This window comes from Salvelinus sp. IW2-2015, linkage group LG4q.1:29 (assembly GCF_002910315.2).
Source record: "Salvelinus sp. IW2-2015 linkage group LG4q.1:29, ASM291031v2, whole genome shotgun sequence".
NCBI classification, from domain to species: domain Eukaryota; kingdom Metazoa; phylum Chordata; class Actinopteri; order Salmoniformes; family Salmonidae; genus Salvelinus; species Salvelinus sp. IW2-2015.
This window is the reverse complement of record NC_036842.1, coordinates 17,483,534-17,505,903: the sequence shown is the minus strand read 5'-3', so window position 1 is coordinate 17,505,903 and position 22,370 is coordinate 17,483,534. Positions and strand designations below refer to the sequence as shown.

General features: G+C 43.7%; 1 protein-coding gene across 2 annotated transcripts; it reads right to left on the bottom strand.

The window, feature by feature from the left end:
• Positions 1-355: 355 nt before the first annotated feature.
• Positions 356-21,696, bottom strand: LOC111961575 (histone-lysine N-methyltransferase Smyd1). 2 transcript variants are annotated; one of them, XM_023983956.1, is made up of 10 exons: positions 21,436-21,696; positions 8,530-8,706; positions 8,015-8,222; positions 7,626-7,756; positions 7,504-7,542; positions 3,878-4,073; positions 2,905-2,997; positions 2,600-2,763; positions 999-1,167; positions 356-740 (listed from the first exon to the last, which is right to left on the bottom strand). In XM_023983956.1, the coding sequence occupies exons 1-10, from the start codon at positions 21,567-21,569 to the stop codon at positions 579-581; spliced, it is 1,473 nt and encodes a 490-aa protein (XP_023839724.1). In that variant the 5' UTR covers positions 21,570-21,696; the 3' UTR covers positions 356-578. The 2 variants fall into 2 exon arrangements, with proteins under 2 accessions (XP_023839724.1, XP_023839725.1); XM_023983957.2 differs by lacking the exon at positions 7,504-7,542.
• Positions 21,697-22,370: the final 674 nt, after the last annotated feature.

The window sequence follows — 22,370 nt, the reverse complement described above, 5'->3', positions numbered from 1 at the left end:
GGTTGGGAACACGCTAAACGTCTCACTGAAGGGCATTGAGTCAGTCACGGAACATCATCATTGTGAGTATTATGGTTGGGGACTAGAATGGATTTGAATTATCAACAAGGGGTGGAATTTCCCTCCTTCAAATGTAACTGGGCTGTAAAACCTAATATGTGTGCACCCTTTTTCTTTCCAGACCATGACGCTTCGCCCCATCGTCTGCAAGAGGATAAGTAAGCGCATGTAGTGATCTCTCAACCCTTTTTGAATAAACCAAGAAAATGTATTGACTTCTATGGTTTGTCTATAAAGAGTTGATCCTTAGCTTTGATTGGTTGAGCTGCAATGTATAGCAAAACAGAGTCCAGACTATCCAGTGTTCGCTTTTATTGCCTTTTACATTCAATATTTCACATGGTAATATGGCACATGGTGGGTATACTGATTCAATGTTTACTAGCACAAAAAAGGTAAGATGTTCATAGGAACTTTGAGCCTTACAGCTGTAGTTGAGGGCCAGCCAATAATTATTTTGGGGGGCAGATTTGGTGACCACTGCATTTCAATGGTATGAAAGTGGTGTGTACAGAAGCTCATTGCTTGTGGAAGAGGGCCTTGACGTTGTCCTCAACACTGACTGCCTCAGCCATCATGCCCATGGGCTTGTTCTGCAGGGCAGCCTCTCTCATGCTGTGGTAGACGCACTCATTCTGCTTGAAAATCCTCTGCTCCATCTCGGTCTGCATACGCATTGACTAGGAAACAAGGGGTCAGGGGTCAAAAGGTAGACTGGTCTGGTGTAATCTGGGAAATTAGTATTCAGTGAGGTGAAATTATAGATATGTAACCAATAGAGCTTACACTTCACTGTTCTACCTGACAATCATATCTCCCTTCCACACATTTTTATTGAATGTTTTGTAACATTGTACCCTACTGAACTGGCCCCATGCTATCTTTTTCTAATGGCATAGGTTAATCAACCTAATGAGGCAGCCTGTAGTCTAGTGTACCTCCAAGTCCTTGGTGATGGGGTGGTTGGGTCCATGTGTGATCATGAGAATGGCGTAGGCCTTGCAGATCATGCCATGGCCCACCTCGATGAGCCCTGCGTGCCAGTGAGTCACGCCAGCCCGCATGGTGGCCATGCCCAACTGGGCGTTATTGGGGTGGTACAACTTCCTGCTCAGGAGAAGGGATAGAAGAGGGTTGGTGCAAAGGGAAGGGGAGGAAAAGAGAACATGTTTAGGATTAAGTAATTCGTGCACTAAATATACAAAAGTATGTGGACACGCCTTCAAATTAGTGGATTCGGCTATTTCAGGCACACCGTTGCTGACAGGTGTGTACAATCGAGCACAGAGCTATGCAATCTCCATAGACAAACACTGGCAGTAGCATGGCCTTACTGAAGAGCTCAGTGACTTTCAACGTGGTAGCGTCATAGGATGCCACCTTCCCAACAAGTTAGTTTGTCAAATGTCTGCCCTGCTAGAGTTGCCCTGGTCCACTGTAAGTGCTGTTATTGTGAAGTGGAAACTTCTAGGAGCAACAACGTCTCAGCTGCAAAGTGGTAGGCCACACAAGCTCACAGACCGGGACCGCTGAGGGCTGAAGCGCGTAGAGCGTAAAAATCATCTGTCCTCGGTTGCAACACTCACTACCAAGTTCCAAACTGCCCCTGGAAGCAATGTCAGCACAAGAACTGTTCGTTGGGAGCCAGCAGCTGCACACAAGCCTAAAATCACCAATGTGCAATGCCAAGCGCGGCTGGAGTGGTGTAAAGCTTGCCGCCATTGGACTCTGGAGCAGTGGAAACGCGTTCTCTAGGGTGATGAATCACGCTTCACCATTTAGCAGTCCGATGGACAAATCTGGGTTTGCGTATGCCAGGAGAATGCTACCTGCCCCAGATGCATAGTGCCAACTGTAAAGTTTGGTGGAGGAGGAATAATGGTCTGGGGCTGTTTTTCAGGGTTTGGGCTAGGCCCCTTAGTTCCAGTGAAGGGAAATCTTAAAGCTACAGCATACAATGACATTCTAGACTATTCTGTGCTTCCAACTTTGTGGCAACAGTTTGGGGAAGGCCCTTTCCTGTTTCAGCATGACAATGCCCCCGTGCACAAAGCGAGGTCCATACAGAAATGGTTTGTCGAGATCGGTGTGGAAGAACTTGACTGGCCTGCACAGAGCCCTGACCACAACCTCATCGAACACCTTTGGGATGAATTGGAACACAGACTGTGAGCCCGACCTAATCGCCCAACATCAGTGTCCGGCTGAATGGAAGCAAGTCCCCGCAGCAATGTTCCAACATTTAGTGGAAAGCCTTCCCAGAAGAGTGGAGGCTGTTATAGCAGCAAAGGGGAGACTAACTGCATATTAATGCCCATGATTTTGGAATGAGATGTTCGACGAGCATGTAGTGTATGTTGTTGTCCTATCTAGCTATCTTAAGATGAATACACTAACTGTAAGTCGCTCTGGATGAGAGCGTCTGCTAAATGACTAAAATGTAAACGTAGAAATGGGATTTTAAAGCTGTAGACATGCAAATCTTCATATGGTCCATTAGATTAGTCTCCACCACTCTGTCCCTATTACAAACACTCACATATATCCCTCCACCATCCTGCGTGAGTATTCTGCAGCCTCAGAGAATAACTTCAGGTAGGACAGCACCTCGCTGGCTGCACTCAGCATACGCAGTTGGTACAGGTGTGTATCAGCCAACACGGGCTCCTGTTTGTCCAGACACTCACGACACAGCTTCACCACCTGTGGAGGGAAAGGGAGGGATGGAGAGGGAATTTGCGGGTTTAACAAAAGAGGCAGAGTGAATTATATGGGACAGTGAAAGAGAGGTATTTACCAAACTCCAAAGCCATCCCTAAAGGTAAAGGAGGGGGTTGTTGTTACCTCATGAAAGTCACCTGCAGTACGAGCCGCCTCAACCTTGGCCAGGCACTCCAAACTTAACTCCTGTACCTCTTTCACAAGCTCATCAGAGGGCTGAGAGAGAGAATACAGTAAACACAACAGCGTCAGTGTATTAACAGTTGGGAGTATGCACATTGCGCATCCCACCATCATTCACTCCTGATCATTGACAGTAAAGGAAAATGCCTGGTGACCAAAATACACTACTGCAGACAACCACAAGAGAGTGACATATCCAACAAATCTGAAAAATTTTACATTGAAGGAAATGTTGTACTGTATAATGTGTTCATGGTCCAGTAGTCTCTTCTCACAGACACAGCAGCTGTGTGAGGAGACTAATGGTCCAGCAACTACAAAAATGGACTAGTGTAGGACACAGACTTATACTTGTGTTACATACCTTGTGACTTAATCATAGTTTGCACCAAGTCAATTCCCATACATAGATACTGATATAACACATATCCAGGTCCATGGCATTGACTAAAGATATGGTCATGTGCTAAGATAGTTAGTCATATTATTTTGCAATGTCTCAGACAATCAATTGGAATTCAGCATTAGGTTACCATATCTCAGATGAAATCAGAAAAACTTGATTTCATATCAACTGCTACATGTATTCTGTTCTATCTATGGTAGCTGATATTTCGGGTTGGGATCTCATGTGAGGCACGAGTACAGATCCATTAAGGGAGAGGGGAAGCATGGAACTTTATTGAACTGAAAAGTAATTAGGGTGATGTGTTGTTGGCCCCTGGGCCCTCAGAGGTATGATCAGGTGTTTCATTTGTGCATTTAACTACATGATTCTGATGCATCAGCTGTGAGATGCCCATCTGCGTGATGGGGCCATCTACGGCATGGGGCCAAGGACCCAGGACCCCACTGTTTGGAATGGAATGAATTGACCCCAACTCTGCCCTCAACATGTCACTACTTCCCCCACCTTGTTGCCTTCGGTCTCCTTGGCAGCCATCATTAGGTCATCTTTGAGGTTCTTGCTGCAGCTTTTGCAGGTGCAGTCAAAGTGGTACTGGTGCTTCAGGGCTCTCTGGCGGTCCGTTGACACGTTCAGGAAGTCCACGTAGCCCACCGTCAGCTCCTCATTCTCAGCAATCTTACCAAGCGCACGCAGCTCAATCCTGAGGGAGCAGGGCGGCATGGTTAGCCTAGTGCCAGAGTAACAGCTGCTCTAGGATCAGCTTGTGAGCTCTGCATGTCACATGCTGAAAGAACAGGCCCTGGAGCATAAGGGATAAGGGGGTGATGTAGTGTGATGTGATGGTAGTAACCATAAGGGAGGGTAAAGGGGGTAGTGTAGTGTGATGGTAGTAACCATAAGGGAGGGTAAAGGGGGTAGTGTAGTGTGATGGTAGTAACTCAATAAGGGAGGGTAAAGGGGTAGTGTAGTGTGATGGTAGTAACCATAAGGGAGGGTAAAGGGGGTAGTGTAGTGTGATGGTAGTAACCATAAGGGAGGGTAAAGGGGGTAGTGTAATGTGATAAAGGTAAAGGGGTAAAGGGGTGTGTAGTGTGATGGTAGTAACCATAAGGGAGGGTAAAGGGGGTAGTGTAGTGTGATGGTAGTAACCATAAGGGAGGATAAAGGGGTAGTGAATGTGATGGTAGTAACCATAAGGAGGGTAAAGGGGTAGTGTGGTGTGATGGTAGTAACCATAAGGGAGGGTAAAGGGGGTAGTGTATGTGATGGTAGTAACCATAAGGAGGGTAAAGGGGTAGTGTAGTGTGATGGTAGTACCATAAGGGAGGGTAAAGGGGGTAGTGTAATGTGATGGTAAGTAACCATAAGGGAGGGTAAAGGGGGTAGTGTATGTGATGGTAGTAACCATAAGGAGGGTAAAGGGGGTAGTGTAGTGTGATGGTAGTAACCATAAGGGAGGTAAAGGGGGTAGTGTAATGTGATGGTAGTAACCATAAGGGAGGGTAAAGGGGGTAGTGTAGTGTGATGGTAGTAACCATAAGGGAGGGTAAAGGGGGTAGTGTAGTGTGATGGTAGTAACCATAAGGGAGGGTAAAGGGTAGTGTAGTGTGATGGTAGTAACCATAAGGGAAGGTAAAGGGGGTAGTGTAGTGTGATGGTAGTAACCATAAGGAGGGTAAAGGGGTAGTGTAGTGTGATGGTAGTAACCATAAGGGAGGGTAAAGGGGTAGTGTAGTGTGATGTAGTAACCATAAGGGAGGGTAAAGGGGTAGTGTATGTGATGGTAGTAACCATAAGGGAGGTAAAGGGGGTAGTGTAGTGTGATGGTAGTAACCATAAGGGAGGGTAAAGGGGGTAGTGTAGTGTGATGGTAGTAACCATAAGGGAGGGTAAAGGGGGTAGTGTAGTGTGATGTAGTAACCATAAGGGAGGGTAAAGGAGGTAGTGTATGTGATGGTAGTAACCATAAGGGAGGTAAAGGGGTAGTGTAGTGTGATGGTAGTAACCATAAGGGAGGGTAAAGGGGGTAGTGTAGTGTGATGGTAGTAACCATAAGGAGGGTAAAGGGGGTAGTGTAGTTGTGATGTAGTAACCATAAGGGAGTAAAGGGGGTAGTGTAGTGTGATGGTAGTAACCTAAGGGAGGGTAAAGGGGGTAGTGTAGTGTGATGGTAGTAACCATAAGGGAAGGGTAAAGGGGTAGTGTAGTGTGATGGTAGTAACCATAAGGGAGGGTAAAGGGGTAGTGTAGTGTGATGGTAGTACCATAAGGGAGGTAAAGGGGGTAGTGTAGTGTGATGGTAGTAACCATAGGGGAGGGTAAAGGGGTAGTGTAGTGTGATGGTAGTAACCATAAGGGAGGGTAAAGGGGTAGTGTAGTGTGATGGTAGTAACCATAAGGGAAGGTAAAGGGGGTAGTGTAGTGTGATGGTAGTAACCATAAGGGAAGGTAAAGGGGGTAGTGTAGTGTGATGGTAGTAACCATAAAGGGGAGGGTAAAGGGGGTAGTGTATGTGATGGTAGTTAACCATAAGGGAGGGTAAAGGGGGTAGTGTAGATGGGGTAGTAACATAGGGAGGGTAAAGGGGTAGTGTAGTGTGATGGTAGTAACCATAAGGGAGGGTAAAGGGGGTAGTGTATGTTGTGATGGTAGTAACCTAAGGGAGGGTAAAGGGGGTAGTGTAGTGTGATGGTAAGTAACCATAAGGGAGGAGTAAGGGGGTAGTGTAGTGTGATGGTAGTAACCATAAGGGAGGGTAAAGGGGTTAGTGTAAGTGTGGATGGTAAGTAACCATAAGGGAAGGAAAGGGGTGGTAGTGTAGTGTGGATGGTTGAGTAACCATAAGGGAAGGTAAGGGGTAGTGTAGATGTGATGGTAGTAACCATAAGGGAAGGTAAAGGGGGTAGTGTAGTGTGATGGTAGTAACCATAAGGGAAGGTAAAGGGGGTAGTGTAGCCCCTAGACCTTTACCTGTTTTTTTATTTATTTAACTAGGCAAGTCAGTTAAGAACAAATTCTTATTTACAATGACAGCCTACCCTGGCCAAACCTGTACGACACTGGGCCAATTGTGCAACACTTGATGGGATTCCCAATCACAGCCAGATGTGATACAGCCTGGATTTGAACCATGGACCTCTTGCACTAAGATGCAGTGCCTTAGACCACTGCACTACTAGGACAGGTCTGTAAGTTCAAGCCCTGCTATGAATGTTCTCTCTCAATTGCTACAATAGCGAAAGGCCAGGAAAGTTATTGCAGTGACATAGTTGTCCAGGGAGCTGACAGCATTTTAGTTTTTTATGGAGATAGGAAACCTTCATTGACCAGTCAGCAAACATAAACATCACTGGTTGGATAATCCTTGCAGCTCGTGGTTCAGAGAAAGTTATATTGATCGTTCAGAGCTCAACATCTTGGACTGTTGGCTCCTGATGAATAATAAATATGGTTTGGAGGAAGATCCATAGCCCAGCTGCAAGCTCAGTGTGGGGGTTTTCATTTCACTCAACTCGAAACAACATTCTAACAAAGCAGTTTGGGGATTTTGCACTGACAGACAACCAAAAACAGCCATCATCACCAACACAGTGCAGGCAGTCTAAAAGTCTAAAAATACATTCACGTTATGATGTGATGTTTGAAGTAATCTTATCAGGTAGTTGACTGAAAACTGAGCAAAATCTAACAATAGACACACTTCACACAACAAAGCCTCAAGCAGAATAGCAACTCAGTCCTACTGAGAGCTAAACAAACCATGCTATAAGTAAGTTATAGTCGGACAGACACAATTTGTTGAGTTTCGTAATATTCTGTTTTCCCCTCAGTTATTAACTTTAGGGGTCAGATTTGATAGTACTTTTATGATAATGAGTAATTTGATCATGCTCAATGAGGAAACGGTCCCGTGGTAAAAAAGGAAAAATAGAGGAAATCACACTATTCAATGTCAGGGTCAAGATTAGAATGCCTGACTGTCATTTGGTACTGTTGTTCTGTTGACTTCCTCACTAACGTCCAATGATAGAGGGTTGAGGGTTAATAACAGGTGCTAATGAGATCTTTGAGGATCGGATGCTCAAGGTTCAAAGGTTAGATGTTAGTTTGAAGCAGGCAGAGAGACCCACCTCCTCTTAGAGTGGAAGGTTGCATTCAGAGCTGACTGACTGGAAGAGATGGCAGTCAAAGAGTTTACAAATCACATACAAACGTTTTATCTCTCCCTCTCCCTCTCTTGGGGGATACATACTTGCCATGGTTGAGGATGACAGTACAGTTGGGCCAGCAGTCATGGTTGACCAGACACAGGTTAGGGAACAGACCTACTCCCACTGCCTGCAGACCCCTCTGGTCACTCAGAGTAAAACCATTACAGTTGATCTACAGATGGATGGAGAAAAGGGGGGATGGAGAGAGAAAAAAGAAAGAGAATGGAGAGAGAGATGGAATGAGAATGACAGTGGAGGAAGACAGAGAGAGAGGAATAAAGATATGAATGGTTAATGACAGTACCTCACAGTCCATAGAGAGTAAAAGAACACATACTATAGTCAAAATAGATCAACCAGTGATCTTGTACGTACTGTGCCAAAGTTCGAGATATCTGGATGGTAAGATGACTAACTCATTGATACGTACTATGCCAAAGATGTGTGAGATGTACTCCACGCCGTGCCTGATGTTGGGACAGTAGTTCAGGAAGTTGTGCACGTCGATCTTGAGCTCTTCGAGGTTGTCGGTGGGCATGTCGGCCACGTGGTCCTCCAGCTGGTCCACTGAGGTCAGCTGGCTGTCCGACACAATGCCTGTGTCCTTCTGTATGCGCCACAGCACACGGGCAGCAAGACTGGAGAGGGACAGGGAGAGTTAGCATTAGCATTATAGTTTTATATGAGTGGCTGACATAGCCTGGTTTATTTTTTATGCAACTTGGCAAGGCATTGACAACCACTCACCTTCCCCTGTCCATCCATTCTCTTCCTACTCCCCTCTCTCTCCTTCCTCCACCACCTCTCTCCGCTAGCTCTCTCTCCTTCTCCTCTATTTTTCTCCCTCCTCCCCTCTCTCTCCTTCCTCCACCACCTCTCTCCGCTAGCTCTCTCTCCTTCTCTATTTTTCTCCCTCCTCCACTCTCTCTCCTCCCTCCTTCTTACCGGACATTCTCATTGGGGGCCTTTCCGTTCTTCTTGATGGCACCACACTCCTGCTTGTGCTCGTCCCAGCATGCAGTCTGACAGGTGCGGTCACAGTAATGGGCAAACTTACACTGGGCGCAGCGGTGGAGGTTGGCCTGGCGACGGAAGCAGCTGTGACACACCTGCTGAGACAGACTGGGAAAAGTGGGGAGGTCAAGGGTTAGAGGTCATGATTTCTTATGGGGTTCAGGGGTTTACCAGCCCCCTGAAACTATTGAAAATCAAACCCTGCTGCGCTCTCATCCTCCCTTCTGTCCTTGGTAACTATCAGATTTAGTGGAAACCTGTTACCATAAAACCTAATGGCAGGGATGGCAGGCCCTAGAGAAATCAGTCCAAACTACTACATAGGCCCTGTGGGAATTGAAGTTTCAAATCTCCTGGGAACATAGCCTATACACGGAGTATACAAAACATTAAGAACATGCTCTTTCCATGACAGACTGACCAGGTGAATCCAGGTGAAAGCTATGAGCCCTTATTGATGTCACTTTTTAAATCCACTTCCATCAGTGTAGATGAAGGGGAGGAGGCAGGCTAAAGAAGGATGTTTAAGCCTTGAGACAATTTAGATATGGATTGTGTATGTGTGCCATTCAGAGGATGAATGTGCAAGACAAAAGATTGAAGTGCCTTTGAACGGGGTATGGTAGTAAGTGCCAGGCACACCGGTTTGTGTCAAGAACTGCAACGCTGCTGGGTTTTTCACGCTCAACAATTTCCCGTGTGTATCAAGAATGGTCCACCATCCAAAGGATATCCAGCCAACTTAACACAACTGTGGGAAGCATGGAGTCAACATGGGCCAGCATCCCTGTGGAACGCTTTTGACACCTTGTAGAGTCCATGCCCCAACGAATTGAGGCTGTTATGAGGGCAAAATGGGGGGGTGCAACTCAATATTAGGAAGTTGTTCCTAATGTTTAGTATAATTAGTGTATATGGGGTAGAGAATAACAACGCAAGGCAATGACCAGTGGATAACATCATGGACTGATAATGGAGTGGATTTATTTCACTAGCAATTTTCACTTTGGTGGGTCTTAAAACGAGTGATTGCGCCTATTTGAAGCTGGGGGTGATTCGATGGCCATGGTAGTGTGAGAAGCCAGCAGGTTGGAGAAGACATTAAATAGATAAAAAAACAGGGATATGTTGGTGTGCTGGAGAGTGTAGGTTTAGGAATGAATGATAATACGCTCTCACAGCAAACTGAGTGGGGAGCCATTTCTGTACCTTATCAGTGAAGAGAAAGACCTGTTCTGTGTCAGCATTTAAATCTCTCAGTCCCTTAACTACTTACCTCATATTTCCTCTCTCCTTTTTTCTATGTCTTTCCTGGTTATCCTCTTCCCTTTCCCTCGCCCTTTTTTCAGTGCATCGCCCTTTTCCCTCGCCCTTTTTCATACAGACCCAATAAATATTGCCTCGTATTCAGACTCCTTGACTTTTTCCACATTTTGTTACATTAAACCTTATTCTAAGATGGATTAAATAAATAAAAAATCCTCACCAATCTATACAATACCCCATAATGACAAAGCGAAAACAGGTTTGAATTTTTTTTGCAAATGTATACATTTATAAAAAATTAAAACAGAAATATCTTATTTACATAAGTATTCAGACCCTTTGCTATGAGACTCGAAATTGAGCTCAGATCCACCCTGTTTCCATTGATCATCCATGAGATGTTTCTACAACTTAATTGGAAAATGATTTGGAAAGGCACACACCTGTCTATATTAGGTCCCACAGTTGACAGTGCATGTCAGAACAAAAACCAAGCCATGAGGTCGAAGGGATTGTCCGTAGAGCTCCAAGACAGGATTGTGTCAGGGCACAGATCTGGAGAAGGGTACTAAAAAATGTCTGCAGCATTGAAGGTCCTCAAGAATACAGTGGCCTCCATCATTCTTAAATGGAATAAGTTTGGAACCACCAAGACTTTTCCTAGAGGTGGCCGCCCAGCCAAACTGAGCAATAGGGAGGTGACCAAGAACCCAATGGTCACTCTGACAGAGCTCTAGAGTTCCTCTGTGGAGATGGGAGAACCTTCCAGAATTCAACCAGCTCTGCAGCACTCCACCAATCAGGCCTTTATGGTACAATGGCCAGACAGAAGCCACTCCTCAGTAAAAGGCACATGACAGCCAGCTTGGGGTTTACCAAAAGGCACCTGAATACTCTCAGACCATGAGAAACAATATTCTCTGGTGTGATGAAACCAAGACTGAACTCTTTGGCCTGAAAGCTAAGCGTCACGTCTGGAGGAAACCTGTCACCATCCCTACTGTGAAGCATGGTGGTGGCAGCATCATGTTGTGGGGATGTTTTTCAGCGGCAGGGACTGGGAGACACCTCGGGATCAAAGGAAAGTTGAACGGAGCAAAGTACAGAGAGATCCTTGATGAAAACCTGCTCCAGAGCGCTCAGAACCTCAGACCGGGGTGAAGGTTTACCTTCCAACAGGACAACGACCCTAAACACACAGCCAAGGCAATGCAGGAGTGGCTTCGGGACAAGTCCCTGAATGTCCTTGAGTGGCCCAGCCAGATCCCGGACTTGAACCCAATCGAACATCTCTGGAGAGACCTGAAAATAGCTGTGCAGCGATGCAGAGAAGAATGGGAGAAACTCCCCAAATACAGGTGTGCCAAGCTTGTAGCATCATACCCAAGATGACTTGAGGCTGTAATTGATGCCAAAGGTGCTTCAACAAAGTACTGAGGATAAATGGTCTGAATACTTATGTAAATGTGATATTTCCGTTTTTTTATTTTAATACATTTGCAAAAAGAATGTTAAACCTGTTTTTGCTTTGTCATTATGGGGTATTGTGTGTAGATTGATGAGGGGAAAAAAACTATTTAATCAATTTTACAATACGGCTGTAAAGTAACAATGTGGAAAAAGTGAAAGGGTCTGAATACTTTCCGAATGCACTGTATTTATGTAATGGGCTATTCTGAGATGACTTTACAGAAATATGATGGTATTCCCCACACACCTGCCAAACTTCTCTCTCTCTCTAAAACTCTGTTTGCACTTCATCTGAGAATGTTTCCACTGTCATTCCGTGTACTTGTTGAGCTCCACCACTATATCTGTTCTGGTTTACTATATGTAGGGGAGAGTTGGTAAGTTGAGCCATTTTTTACAATCAGCGTCATTCCATGAAAATAAATCAAATTTTCTTTATAGCAAAGATATCTGCATATATTTCAGGATGTTGTGTATACCTGGAAATAATCAGAATTCATGTAAATATTACAGTTTTGAAAACATAGCTTGTCCAAAAAAGTGGTCATTTGGCGCGACCCTCCCCCGGGTTAAGTTAAGCAGTGTACAAATGTCTGTACTGAATTAAATATTACCACTACCTTTTTAAAACCATGTCTATCTTTATTTCCCAATCAAAATTCAATACAATCACAATCGCTTTTTTATCTGTTAATAATTTTAAGTGTCTTTTAACAGGCTTTAAACCTAACAAACACTTTGTACATTATTTTTTATACTTTTAACATAGGCCAGCACTGTTGCCTTGCATCACGCCTAGGAAGAAAACATTTAGATTTGCTCAACTTGCCTTTGGCTCAACCATTGGCTCAACTTACCCCATGGCAAATATTTTGACTATATTAGCCCACACAGCTACAAGGATACACTTTCATGCTATGTTTAGGAACTCATATTCAAGCTTATAGAGACCCCAACTGATGTACAGTATATACTATAGTATTCACAGTACCTTTTTTGCGGACTTTACTATAGTATTCACTGTAGTGTTTTTGCGCAGGGTTTTTGGGCAAAAACACTAGACACTAGAGTGAATACTGTAGTACTTACTGCAGTGTTTTTGTGGACATGAATGTAGTGTTTACTGTACTGTTTTTGCAGACATTACTGTAGTAGATGTAGTATTTACTATAGTGCTTTTGTTTAATTGTCTTTTGTTTGATTATCTTTTTAATCATTTTGAAAAAAACATTTAGGGGGTTTTCTCCTTGAGGAAACTTACTGGACAAACACAAAAAAAGCAAATTGTCCATAACTGTCACGACTTCCGCCGAAGTCGGTCCCTCTCCTTGTTCGGGCGGCGTTCGGCGGTCGACGTCACCGGCCTTCTTGCCATCGCCGATCCACTTTTCATTTTCCATTTGTTTTGTCTTTACACACCTGGTTTCAATTCCCCAATTACGTGTTCGTTATTTAACCCTCTGTTCCCCCATGTTTGTTTGTGAGTGATTGTTTTTATGTAATATGGTCCGTTTATGTGGGCTGGCTTATTTTGTATTGTATTTGTCTATTTTTGAGTAAAATACGTTTATTTACTCATATCTGCTGTCCTGCGCCTGACTCCTCTACACCGCTACACACAGACTACATTACAATAACCTGTATGTACTGTAGGTAGGACAGTGGTCTGACCGGTTAGGTTGACCTTCTGTCTGGTGAAGTTCAGGTTTGGCAAGATACAAGGGGGAGTGGATGGAGGAGTTCTCCTTTTTTTCTCAACTTGATTAAAACACATTTTAAAAAGTAAATAAGTAAAGTAAAAAATACGAGAGGATACGAAGCTGGTTTAGGGTAAAGGTTGGGAATGAACCCGGTTTACGGGAAGGGGATTTGAGTTGGAGGAAAGGGGAAATAACTTTATTAAAAATGTAACGTAGGGGATGGAAATTTCTTCTTCAAGATACAGATCAGTGTGGATGACGGATCACCACCTCAAGCTGAACCTCGGCAAGACGGAGCTGCTCTTCCTCCCGGGGAAGGACTGCCCGTTCCATGATCTCGCCATCACGGTTGACAACTCCATTGTGTCCTCCTCCCAGAGTGCTAAGAACCTTGGCGTGATCCTGGACAACACCCTGTCGTTCTCAACTAACATCAAGGCGGTGACCCGTTCCTGTAGGTTCATGCTCTACAACATTCGCAGAGTACGACCCTGCCTCACGCAGGAAGCGGCGCAGGTCCTAATCCAGGCACTTGTCATCTCCCGTCTGGATTACTGCAACTCGCTGTTGGCTGGGCTCCCTGCCTGTGCCATTAATCCCCTACAACTCATCCCTGTCTCTTATACACATCTAGATGTGTATAAGAGACAGAGACCATGGTGCTTGCCTACGGAGCTGTGAGGGGAACGGCACCTCCGTACCTTCAGGCTCTGATCAGGCCCTACACCCAAACAAGGGCACTGCGTTCATCCACCTCTGGCCTGCTCGCCTCCCTACCTCTGAGGAAGTACAGTTCCCGCTCAGCCCAGTCAAAACTGTTCGCTGCTCTGGCACCCCAATGGTGGAACAAACTCCCTCACGACGCCAGGTCAGCGGAGTCAATCACCACCTTCCGGAGACACCTGAAACCCCACCTCTTTAAGGAATACCTAGGATAGGATAAAGTAATCCTTCTAACCCCCCCCCCCCTTAAAAGAGTTAGATGCACTATTGTAAAGTGGTTGTTCCACTGGATATCATAAGGTGAATGCACCATTTGTAAGTCGCTCTGGATAAGAGCGTCTGCTAAATGACTTAAATGTAAATGTAATACTGGGAGGGGAGGTTTGTGATTTTTGAATAGTGGGATGAATGGTTGTGCTTATTGTTGATTTTTTCTTTTGGAAAAGTTTTATCGCATTTCCTTTAAAACAGCTCATATATATTTTTGTACGTCATTTTTTTACACGTAAAAATGGCATAAAAGCATAAAAACAGCATTTGGATATTACATGTAAATTTGTTAAAAAGTACATGTTGTTAAAACCAATAAAAACAAGCCATAATTAAAAGTACTTTTCTATGTAAAACATCCAATTCTGTAAAAGCCATTTACAATATGTACAAATGATTTAACAAAAGTAAAACATTTTTAAGACATGGAAAATATGTTAAAAAGCTGTCTTCGGTCCTTTGTACAGGAGCGGGGTGAGTCGTTATCGAACTCGCCTCCTCCTGCTCTTCCAATGTCGTTTGTGTTTACATTGAATTAATTAGGTATGGAGAATAGTTTATTTAACAATATATGGTCTCTACTTGGCATGAAGGTTTTTCAGTCATGGGTGGCAGACATTGGGATATGGGGGAGGGGAATGGAAGGGACATATGCTAATTTAGTATTAGCATATCAATACAGTATGTAGTATATATTATTCTACAGTATACTACAGCATTCTATAGTAAGCACTACATGATCAAGGGATACTAAAGTGTGTAGTATAATATTTGGCAGTATACTACAAAATTACTGTATATATTAAGCACTACACTATCGAGGGATACTACAGTGTATAGTATAATATTCTACAGCATACTACAAAATGAGGTAAGCGCTACACGATTGAGGGATATTACGGTGTTGTAGTATAATATTCTACAGTATACTACAACATTCTATAGTAAGCACTACACATGCTTGAGGGATACTACAGAGTGTAATATAGTATTCTACAGTGTACTACAGTTTACTACAGAATACCAGAGGTGTGGACTCGAGTCACATGACTTGGACTCGAGTCACAAATATGATGACTTGCAACTCGACTTTGACTTTAACACCAATGACTTGTGACTTGATGTGACTTGACTTGGACTTGAGCCTTATGACTCGACCTGACTTGATACCCTCCCCAAGCCCGAATATTAAAAATGATGCTATTAAAAAAGTGTGCAGAGCATCAACTCTTCATTTAACAGATTACAGTTTGAATCGGACAGCAGCCAATCAAATTATGCCATCTGAAAAAAAGTTGTGCATGGCAGTGCAGAGGAACGTCGGCGGGTGAATTCAGATGGAGCCCTTGGAAAGATGATACCCAACATTTTTATTTTTGGATATAAAGACGACATTGTATCAATAAAAAACAGATTGCAACTTGCAAAACATGAGGGAAGAAATTTACAGACGGAGGCGCAACAATTTCCATCTTTGTTCGACATTTGAAGCTGCACAAAGAAGGGTAAGTTGTGGCTAATATAGCCGACAGCTATATATTTTATTACTTTACTAGTGTAGGCTAACATAACGTTAAATCAATGAGCCTCCACATTAGTCAGTCAGTGCGGGAACGTGATCATTGCACCCAAGATTGAGCTACAACTGGCTCGGCAGTTGGTAGCCTAAATCCTGCCTGATGTTACTAGTGTTCCTTAAACCATTGACATACGGTAGCCTACTGTAACCACACAGAGAGAGTGTATGTGTGTGTGTGTGTTAAGGTTAGGCGATTGTGTATAAGCCTACATCGCCCGATTGCGCCCCATAGCAATCCTCGATAGTCGATCACTATTGGGGGGATGTGTCTTTCTCATGGCTACCCATTTATTTCTATGGAAATATAACATTTATTTGGAAAGTAATAAATATATAGATATTTCTAAAAGCATTCATGATTTGCGTAAATGTAATATACTAACTTACTCTTGTTAAAAATATGAAATGGTATTACATTTGGTGAAGAGCACATTATGACTTGTTTAGGACTCGAAACTCAAAGTTTAGGACTTGAGACTTCACTTGATACTTGACGGTCTTGACTTGAGACTTGACTCGGACTTGCCTATCTTGACTTGGGACTTGACTTGGGACTTGAGTGCTAAGACTTGAGACTTACTTGTGACTTGTAAAATAATGACTTGGTCCTACCTCTGCAGAATACTATAGAATTCTATAGTAAGTACTATTGTATTCTATAGTAAACTGTAGTATTTTTTTTATGTGAGCTTATTATTTAAAAAGTAATGCCCAAACTGAACAAATAAGGACATTATTTACTTTACCCGTGACACTTGAACATGAAGCAAACATCTCAATCATTTCAACAATGAGGAAAATAACAAAAAGTTACCCTAAAACAATGTTTAATCATGTTTGTGTGATTGCGCTTGTATGCTTGTGTAACGGATGTGAAATGGCTAGCTAGTTAGCGGTAGTGCGCGCTAATAGCGTTTCAATCGGTTACGTCACTCGCGTTGAGACCTTGAAGTAGTGGTTCCCCTTGCTCTGCAAGGGCTGCGGCATTTGTGGTGCGATGGGTAATGATGCTTTGTGGGTGACTGTTGTTGATGTGTGCAGAGGGTCCCTGGTTCGCGCCCGTGTCGGGGCGAGGGGACGGTCTAAAGTTATACTGTTACACTTGTATGTATATGTTTATGACTTAGACAGGCAGAGACAAACCTTATGTTTCATAGTTTTCAATTTAAACGAGCCCCAGCTGCCCAGGTGGTCCCCACTGACTGATTGTTAACAACTTTATGCAGCCTATATATTGAATAAATTCCTGAAATGAAAAAAGCATTTGAAATAAATATATTCAGTTGTGGGATAAACATAATCATAGCAATTAATGTCTGTGGAAAGGTAGGGGAGGGCCCCAAATCACTAAATACACCCCGGTGGACAGGCACCCGACTGGTCCCAGTTATCATTCCCCTGATGTGCCAATAAACAGGTACCTGAGATCCCATTTCCATAATAGACAATTACGCAATACACGAGGCCAGACTTTCTAAACGTTTTTCATCTAGCAGCATTCAAACCTGCTTTCTCGACACATGTTGTACACAACTTCCCCGATCTCTGAACTTTGTCTTAAGGTGAAGGCTGGTGAGTACAGTATGGTTTTGTATATAAAAAAAGAACGACTATGTGGACTACAACACAATATTTTCCTAGGTGTGCATTGATTGTGCAAAAAGCTTCAGCGTAGGACTAAAAACGTATGTAAGTGACATGGCTATGCCAAAAACACAATACTAAACAGCCATAAAATAACTGCCACACCTTGAAGACAGGCTATGGGCTTGTGTGTGTAAACAGTTTATCCTATGAGTGTCTGGGAGTGTGTCTAAAAGGAAATGGAACTAGCTTAATGCCTGCAATGATTGTTGGCATGCTGTAAAGCTTCAACAAATCTTCTGTAAGCAGATAGCTGCCAGGGGACAAGACACACACACACACAGCCCCTGCACTATTCTTCCTCTCTAGTTTTGGAAAGCTCACACACCCCTCTTTCCAAACAGTGTGATCCTTTCATTGCATACCTGCTATGTCTGCTGTCATCCCGATGCTAGCTCTTATATGGTTCCACACTGGCCCGCAGTAAGCAGGCATATCTGTGACCAGCATTCCAGCAGATATAGAGACTGAGACCCCTCAATGCACACACAGTCTCAAACACATACTCATACACATTTAGAAACAGAGTACAGTGCACAGAACTGAAAGTGTGGTCTTATTCATGGCCCATCCACCTGTACAGTAGATGGAGAGATTGATACACTGTATTGTAATATGTGTTTGTGTGTGTGTCGCTGATCTACACTATACAAAGTACATTCCAATCTATACTGAACAAAAATATAAACACAACACGTAACAATTTAAAAGATTTTTCTGAGTTACAGTTCATATAAGGAAATCAGTCAAATTAAATAAATGAATAAGGCCCTAATCTATGGACTTCACATGACTGGGCAGGGGTGCAGCCATGGGTGGGCCTTGGAAGGCATAGCCCCACCCACTTGGCAGCCAGGCCTAGCCAATCAGAAGGAGATTTTCCCCACAAAAGGGCTTTATTACAGACAGAAATAATCCTCAGCGTGACACAATTCCGTAGGCTCCACAACAGCAATGAACCTACATAATTAATTGGCTGTTAATGGCAATTATCAATGACAATAATCAATGACTACAGTCTTGTCCGCAAAAACACTACAGTATATTATAGTCATATCCGCAAAACACTATAGTGAATACTACAGTAAAGTCTGCAAAAACACTACAGTGAATACTATAGCATACTACAGTCATGTCCGCAAAGACCCTACAGTAAATACTGCAGTATACTACAGTCATGTCTGCAAAACACTATAGTAATTACTATAGTATACTACAGTCATGTCCGCAAAAGTACTACAGTAAATACTGCAGTATACTACAGTCAAGTCTGCAAAACACTATATTCAATACTAAGGTAAAGTCTGCAAAAACACTACAGTGATTACTATAGAATGTTATGTCCACAAAAATGTTAGAGGGGGGAACCTCAGAGGAAATCCTCCGGCATGAGCTCCCCAAGGACAGCACGTTCAAATCAAAACTGTCACGCTTGCTCCCGCTCCCCCTCCCTGGCTCTAGAGGGTGCCAGGCTGCCCATCATTACGCACACCTGTCACAATCGTTACGCGCACCAGTGCGTCTTTGAACTCACCTGGACTCCATTACTTTGTTTATTGCCCCTCCTATATCTGTCTGTTCCTCGGTTTGATCCCCGTGTCTGCATTAATGACGTTTTGTTTCCCCTGTCCAGACGCTGTCCGTGTTGTTTCATGTCCGGTATTTATTAAATGTTCACCCCATGTACTTGCTTTTCGTCTCCCAGCGTCTGTCCTTACGGAATGCAGACACCAATATTTTAAGCATCAGGGAGTTTTATGTTTTTGTTGGTGACATTGGGTCAGGGTGCCGCTGCCGTAGGAACCGGGGGTGCCTCAGCTGGCTCGTCGGGCATCCGCGCCTCAGCCGGCTCATCAGGCTCACATCCCACGTCATGCCTCAGCCGGCTCGTCGGGCTCCCACGCCTCAGCCGGTTCATCAGGCTTCCGTGCCTCAGCCGGTTCATCAGGCTTCCGTGCCTCAGCCGGCTTGTCCGACTCCCATGTCACTGCCGGCCTGTCAGGCTCGCCCAGGTGGGACGCTGGGTGGCACCCCTAAGAGCGGGGGTTACCGCGGGGGTTACCCCTCCCTGGCTCTCGAGAGCGCCAGGCTACCCATCCTTACGCACACCTGTCACAATCGTTACGTGCACCAGCGCATCTTTGGACTCACATGGACTCCATTATTTTGTTGAGTGCCCCTCCTATATCTGTCTGTTCCTCTGTTTGATCCCCGTGTCTGCATTAATGTCGTTTTGTTCCGCTTGTCGTTATGCTGTCCTTGTTTTGTTTCATGTCTGTTATTTATTAAATATTCCCTCCTTGTACTTGCTTTTCGTCTCCCAGTGTCTGTCCTCACAAAAACAGCATCGACAAAGCTAGCTAGCGGTGCAATCGATCAAAAAATTCTAAAGTAAGCACTACGTGATCAAGGGATACTACAGTGTGTAGTATAATATTCTACACAGTATACTACAACATTCTGAAGTAAGTACTACATGATCAAGGGATACTACAGTGTGTAGTATAGTATTCTACAGTATACTACAACATTACATAGTAAGCACTACACGATCAAGGGGGATACTACAGTGTGTAGTATAATATTCTACTTTATACTACAAAAGTCTATAGTATGCACTACACGATCGAGGGATACAACAGTTTGGATACTACAGTTTACTACAGAATTCTATAGAATTTATAAAGCACTCAAACAACAAGATGTTGAATTTTAGACAAACTTAACTGACATTTCTTTCAAGAATCTGTAAGATTGTAATATTAAACAGATATTACAATGATTATGTTTACATTGATACATAAACAGCAGGTATCATTTTCTACCCAGCACCTGCAATCTGGACTCAGGGGTAGACATAACGTCATAGTAAATGTAAATATGTCTCCCTCCATTTAGTATAATATGTTGTTTCGAAATGATATGTGTTAATTTGTGGATGTCCATCATCCATTTCGTATGATACTGTATGAAGTACAATTCGTATGACACGTTACGAATTGCAATTTGATGTGGCTAACGTTAGCTAGGTGGCTAACTCTAACGTTAGCTCGGCTGGGGGTTATGGTTAAGTGTTAAGGTTAGGGTTAAGATTAGGAGTTAGGTTAAAGGGTTAAGGTTAGGGGAAGGGTTGGCTAACATGCTAAGTAGTTGTGCAGTAGCTAAAAAGTAGTAATTAGTTACAAAGTTGCTAATTAGCTAAAATGCTAAAGTTGTCCATGATGAGATTCAAACACTGAACTTTTGGGTTCGGATATGTTTGCGTTATATTCCTGCCCATCCACCCGACCAAACACCCTCCTTTTGTTTTTGCCTTAAATAACCTTCTGTCTTATACATTGAGTATACCAAACATTAGGAACACCTTCCTAATATTGAGTTGTCCCCCCTTTTGCCATTAGAACAGCCTAAATTTGTTGGGAATGGACTCTACAAGGTGTCGAAAGGGTTCCACAGGGATGCTGACCCATGTTGACTCCAATGCATCCCACAGTCATGTCAAGTTGGCTGGTTATCCTTTGGATGGTGGGCCATTCTTGATATACACGGGAAACTGTTGAATGTGAAAAACCCAGCAACCCGGTTGCAGTTCTTGACACAAACCAGTGCGCCTGGCATCTACTACCATACCCCGTTCAAAGGCATTTACATTGTTTGTCTTGCCCATTCACCTTCTGAATGGCACCCATACACAATCCATGTCTCAAATGTAACAAGTGACATCAATACGGGATCATATATTTCACGTGGATTCACCTGGTTAGTCTAGGTCATGGAAAGAGCACGTGTTCTTAATGTTTTATATACTCAGTGTATAACCATACGAAACATCCCAGATTTACGTATATTATGTTACGCCTGGTCTATGAGACCAGGCTGGCACCTGAGGAGTAACGGATATGCTCACTCCACTGTGAAATACCAATACTATACATGGCCTTTTGGCCACCACGATACAAACCATGAATCAGGCCCTACCCATCAAAGACATAGCAGAATGTAAGTATTTTTTAATAAATAGAACCACAATATCAAATGGTTAATGATATGCATTGATACAGGAACCATGAAGGTATCCTTTTTGCATTCAATTTGTCTTTCTTACTAAGAAATAATTTATGTGTGTGTGCATGCCACTGAGAGATTTTGTCATTATGACCAAAATCTCCATGCATTGGTCCCTACCTGTCGAAGACCACTGCAGCGAAGCTGGGCTCAGCGAGTACAACCTCCCCAGCACAGAGGTTCTTGGTGGTCCTGAGGCCTCTGCCCTTTACCCCAGTATCAAACACCTCCACATTGTCCATATCCAGGGTCATTACCAAGTGAATAGAAGACTGGAACACCTCACAGACAGAGGTAAAAAGAGTGGGAGAGGGAGAAAGTGCTGGCTGAAGTGCATTCACTGACTCTCACAGTCTCCCAAAACTTTTAGCACCTGCCCCTCTCCTCAGCCAGACCCCGCCCTCCATAAATAGACTGGCCTTCCTGGGACTGTGGGACTGTACCATGACGGGGCAGGGGTGTGTGGATTGGGTGGGAGGGGGAGCTGTGGGAGTCAAGGGGTTTGGGAGTGGAAGTACTGGGCATGCTCCATAGGGGGGACTTGCCCAGGTCTGCCTGGGTGTCCTCCCATCTTTGGGGTTGGTTTAGGCCAGGCAGGGGTATTTTGGTCTGGCAGCTGTGTCTGTCTGTCAGTCTGTTTGGGGAAGGGAGTAGGAAGCAGCTGACTGGGAGGAGGCCTGATCAAACAGTTATCTCTGTTGATTTTGCTATCACTCTAGCTACTGTATCTGTCATTACCACAGTCATTATATCAATACCACAGTCATTATATCATTACCACATTCTGCACAAGTCACCAGTTCTCTTTTTCTCCTTTCTGCTTCTTGTATCTGGCTCATTCACATTGGCTGTTCACACGTTCCTCTCATCCAGTGTTCCTTCCTATCTTTTGTCAAAATATATAAATCTAAAGGACAGCAAGACTGTCACATACTGTCTATGAAGAATGGTCACGTTCAATTAGAAGACATTGTTGTGTTGTTATTTGTAGTTATATAGGATAGCCCCATTTAATACCAAGCAATAAAACCTCATTGAATGTCATGAGTTATAGA

Excerpts from the sequence above, each read along its gene's own strand:
- LOC111961575 (XM_023983956.1), bottom strand. The coding sequence starts at position 21,569 with ATGACCCTGGATATGGACAATGTGGAGGTGTTTGATACTGGGGTAAAG. Across the intron at positions 4,074-7,503 it reads ACCTTCCACTCTAAGAGGAG|GATTGAGCTGCGTGCGCTTG; the intron begins GTGGGTCTCTCT and ends CTGCTCCCTCAG. Across the intron at positions 2,998-3,877 it reads AGGAGACCGAAGGCAACAAG|CCCTCTGATGAGCTTGTGAA; the intron begins GTGGGGGAAGTA and ends TCTCTCTCTCAG.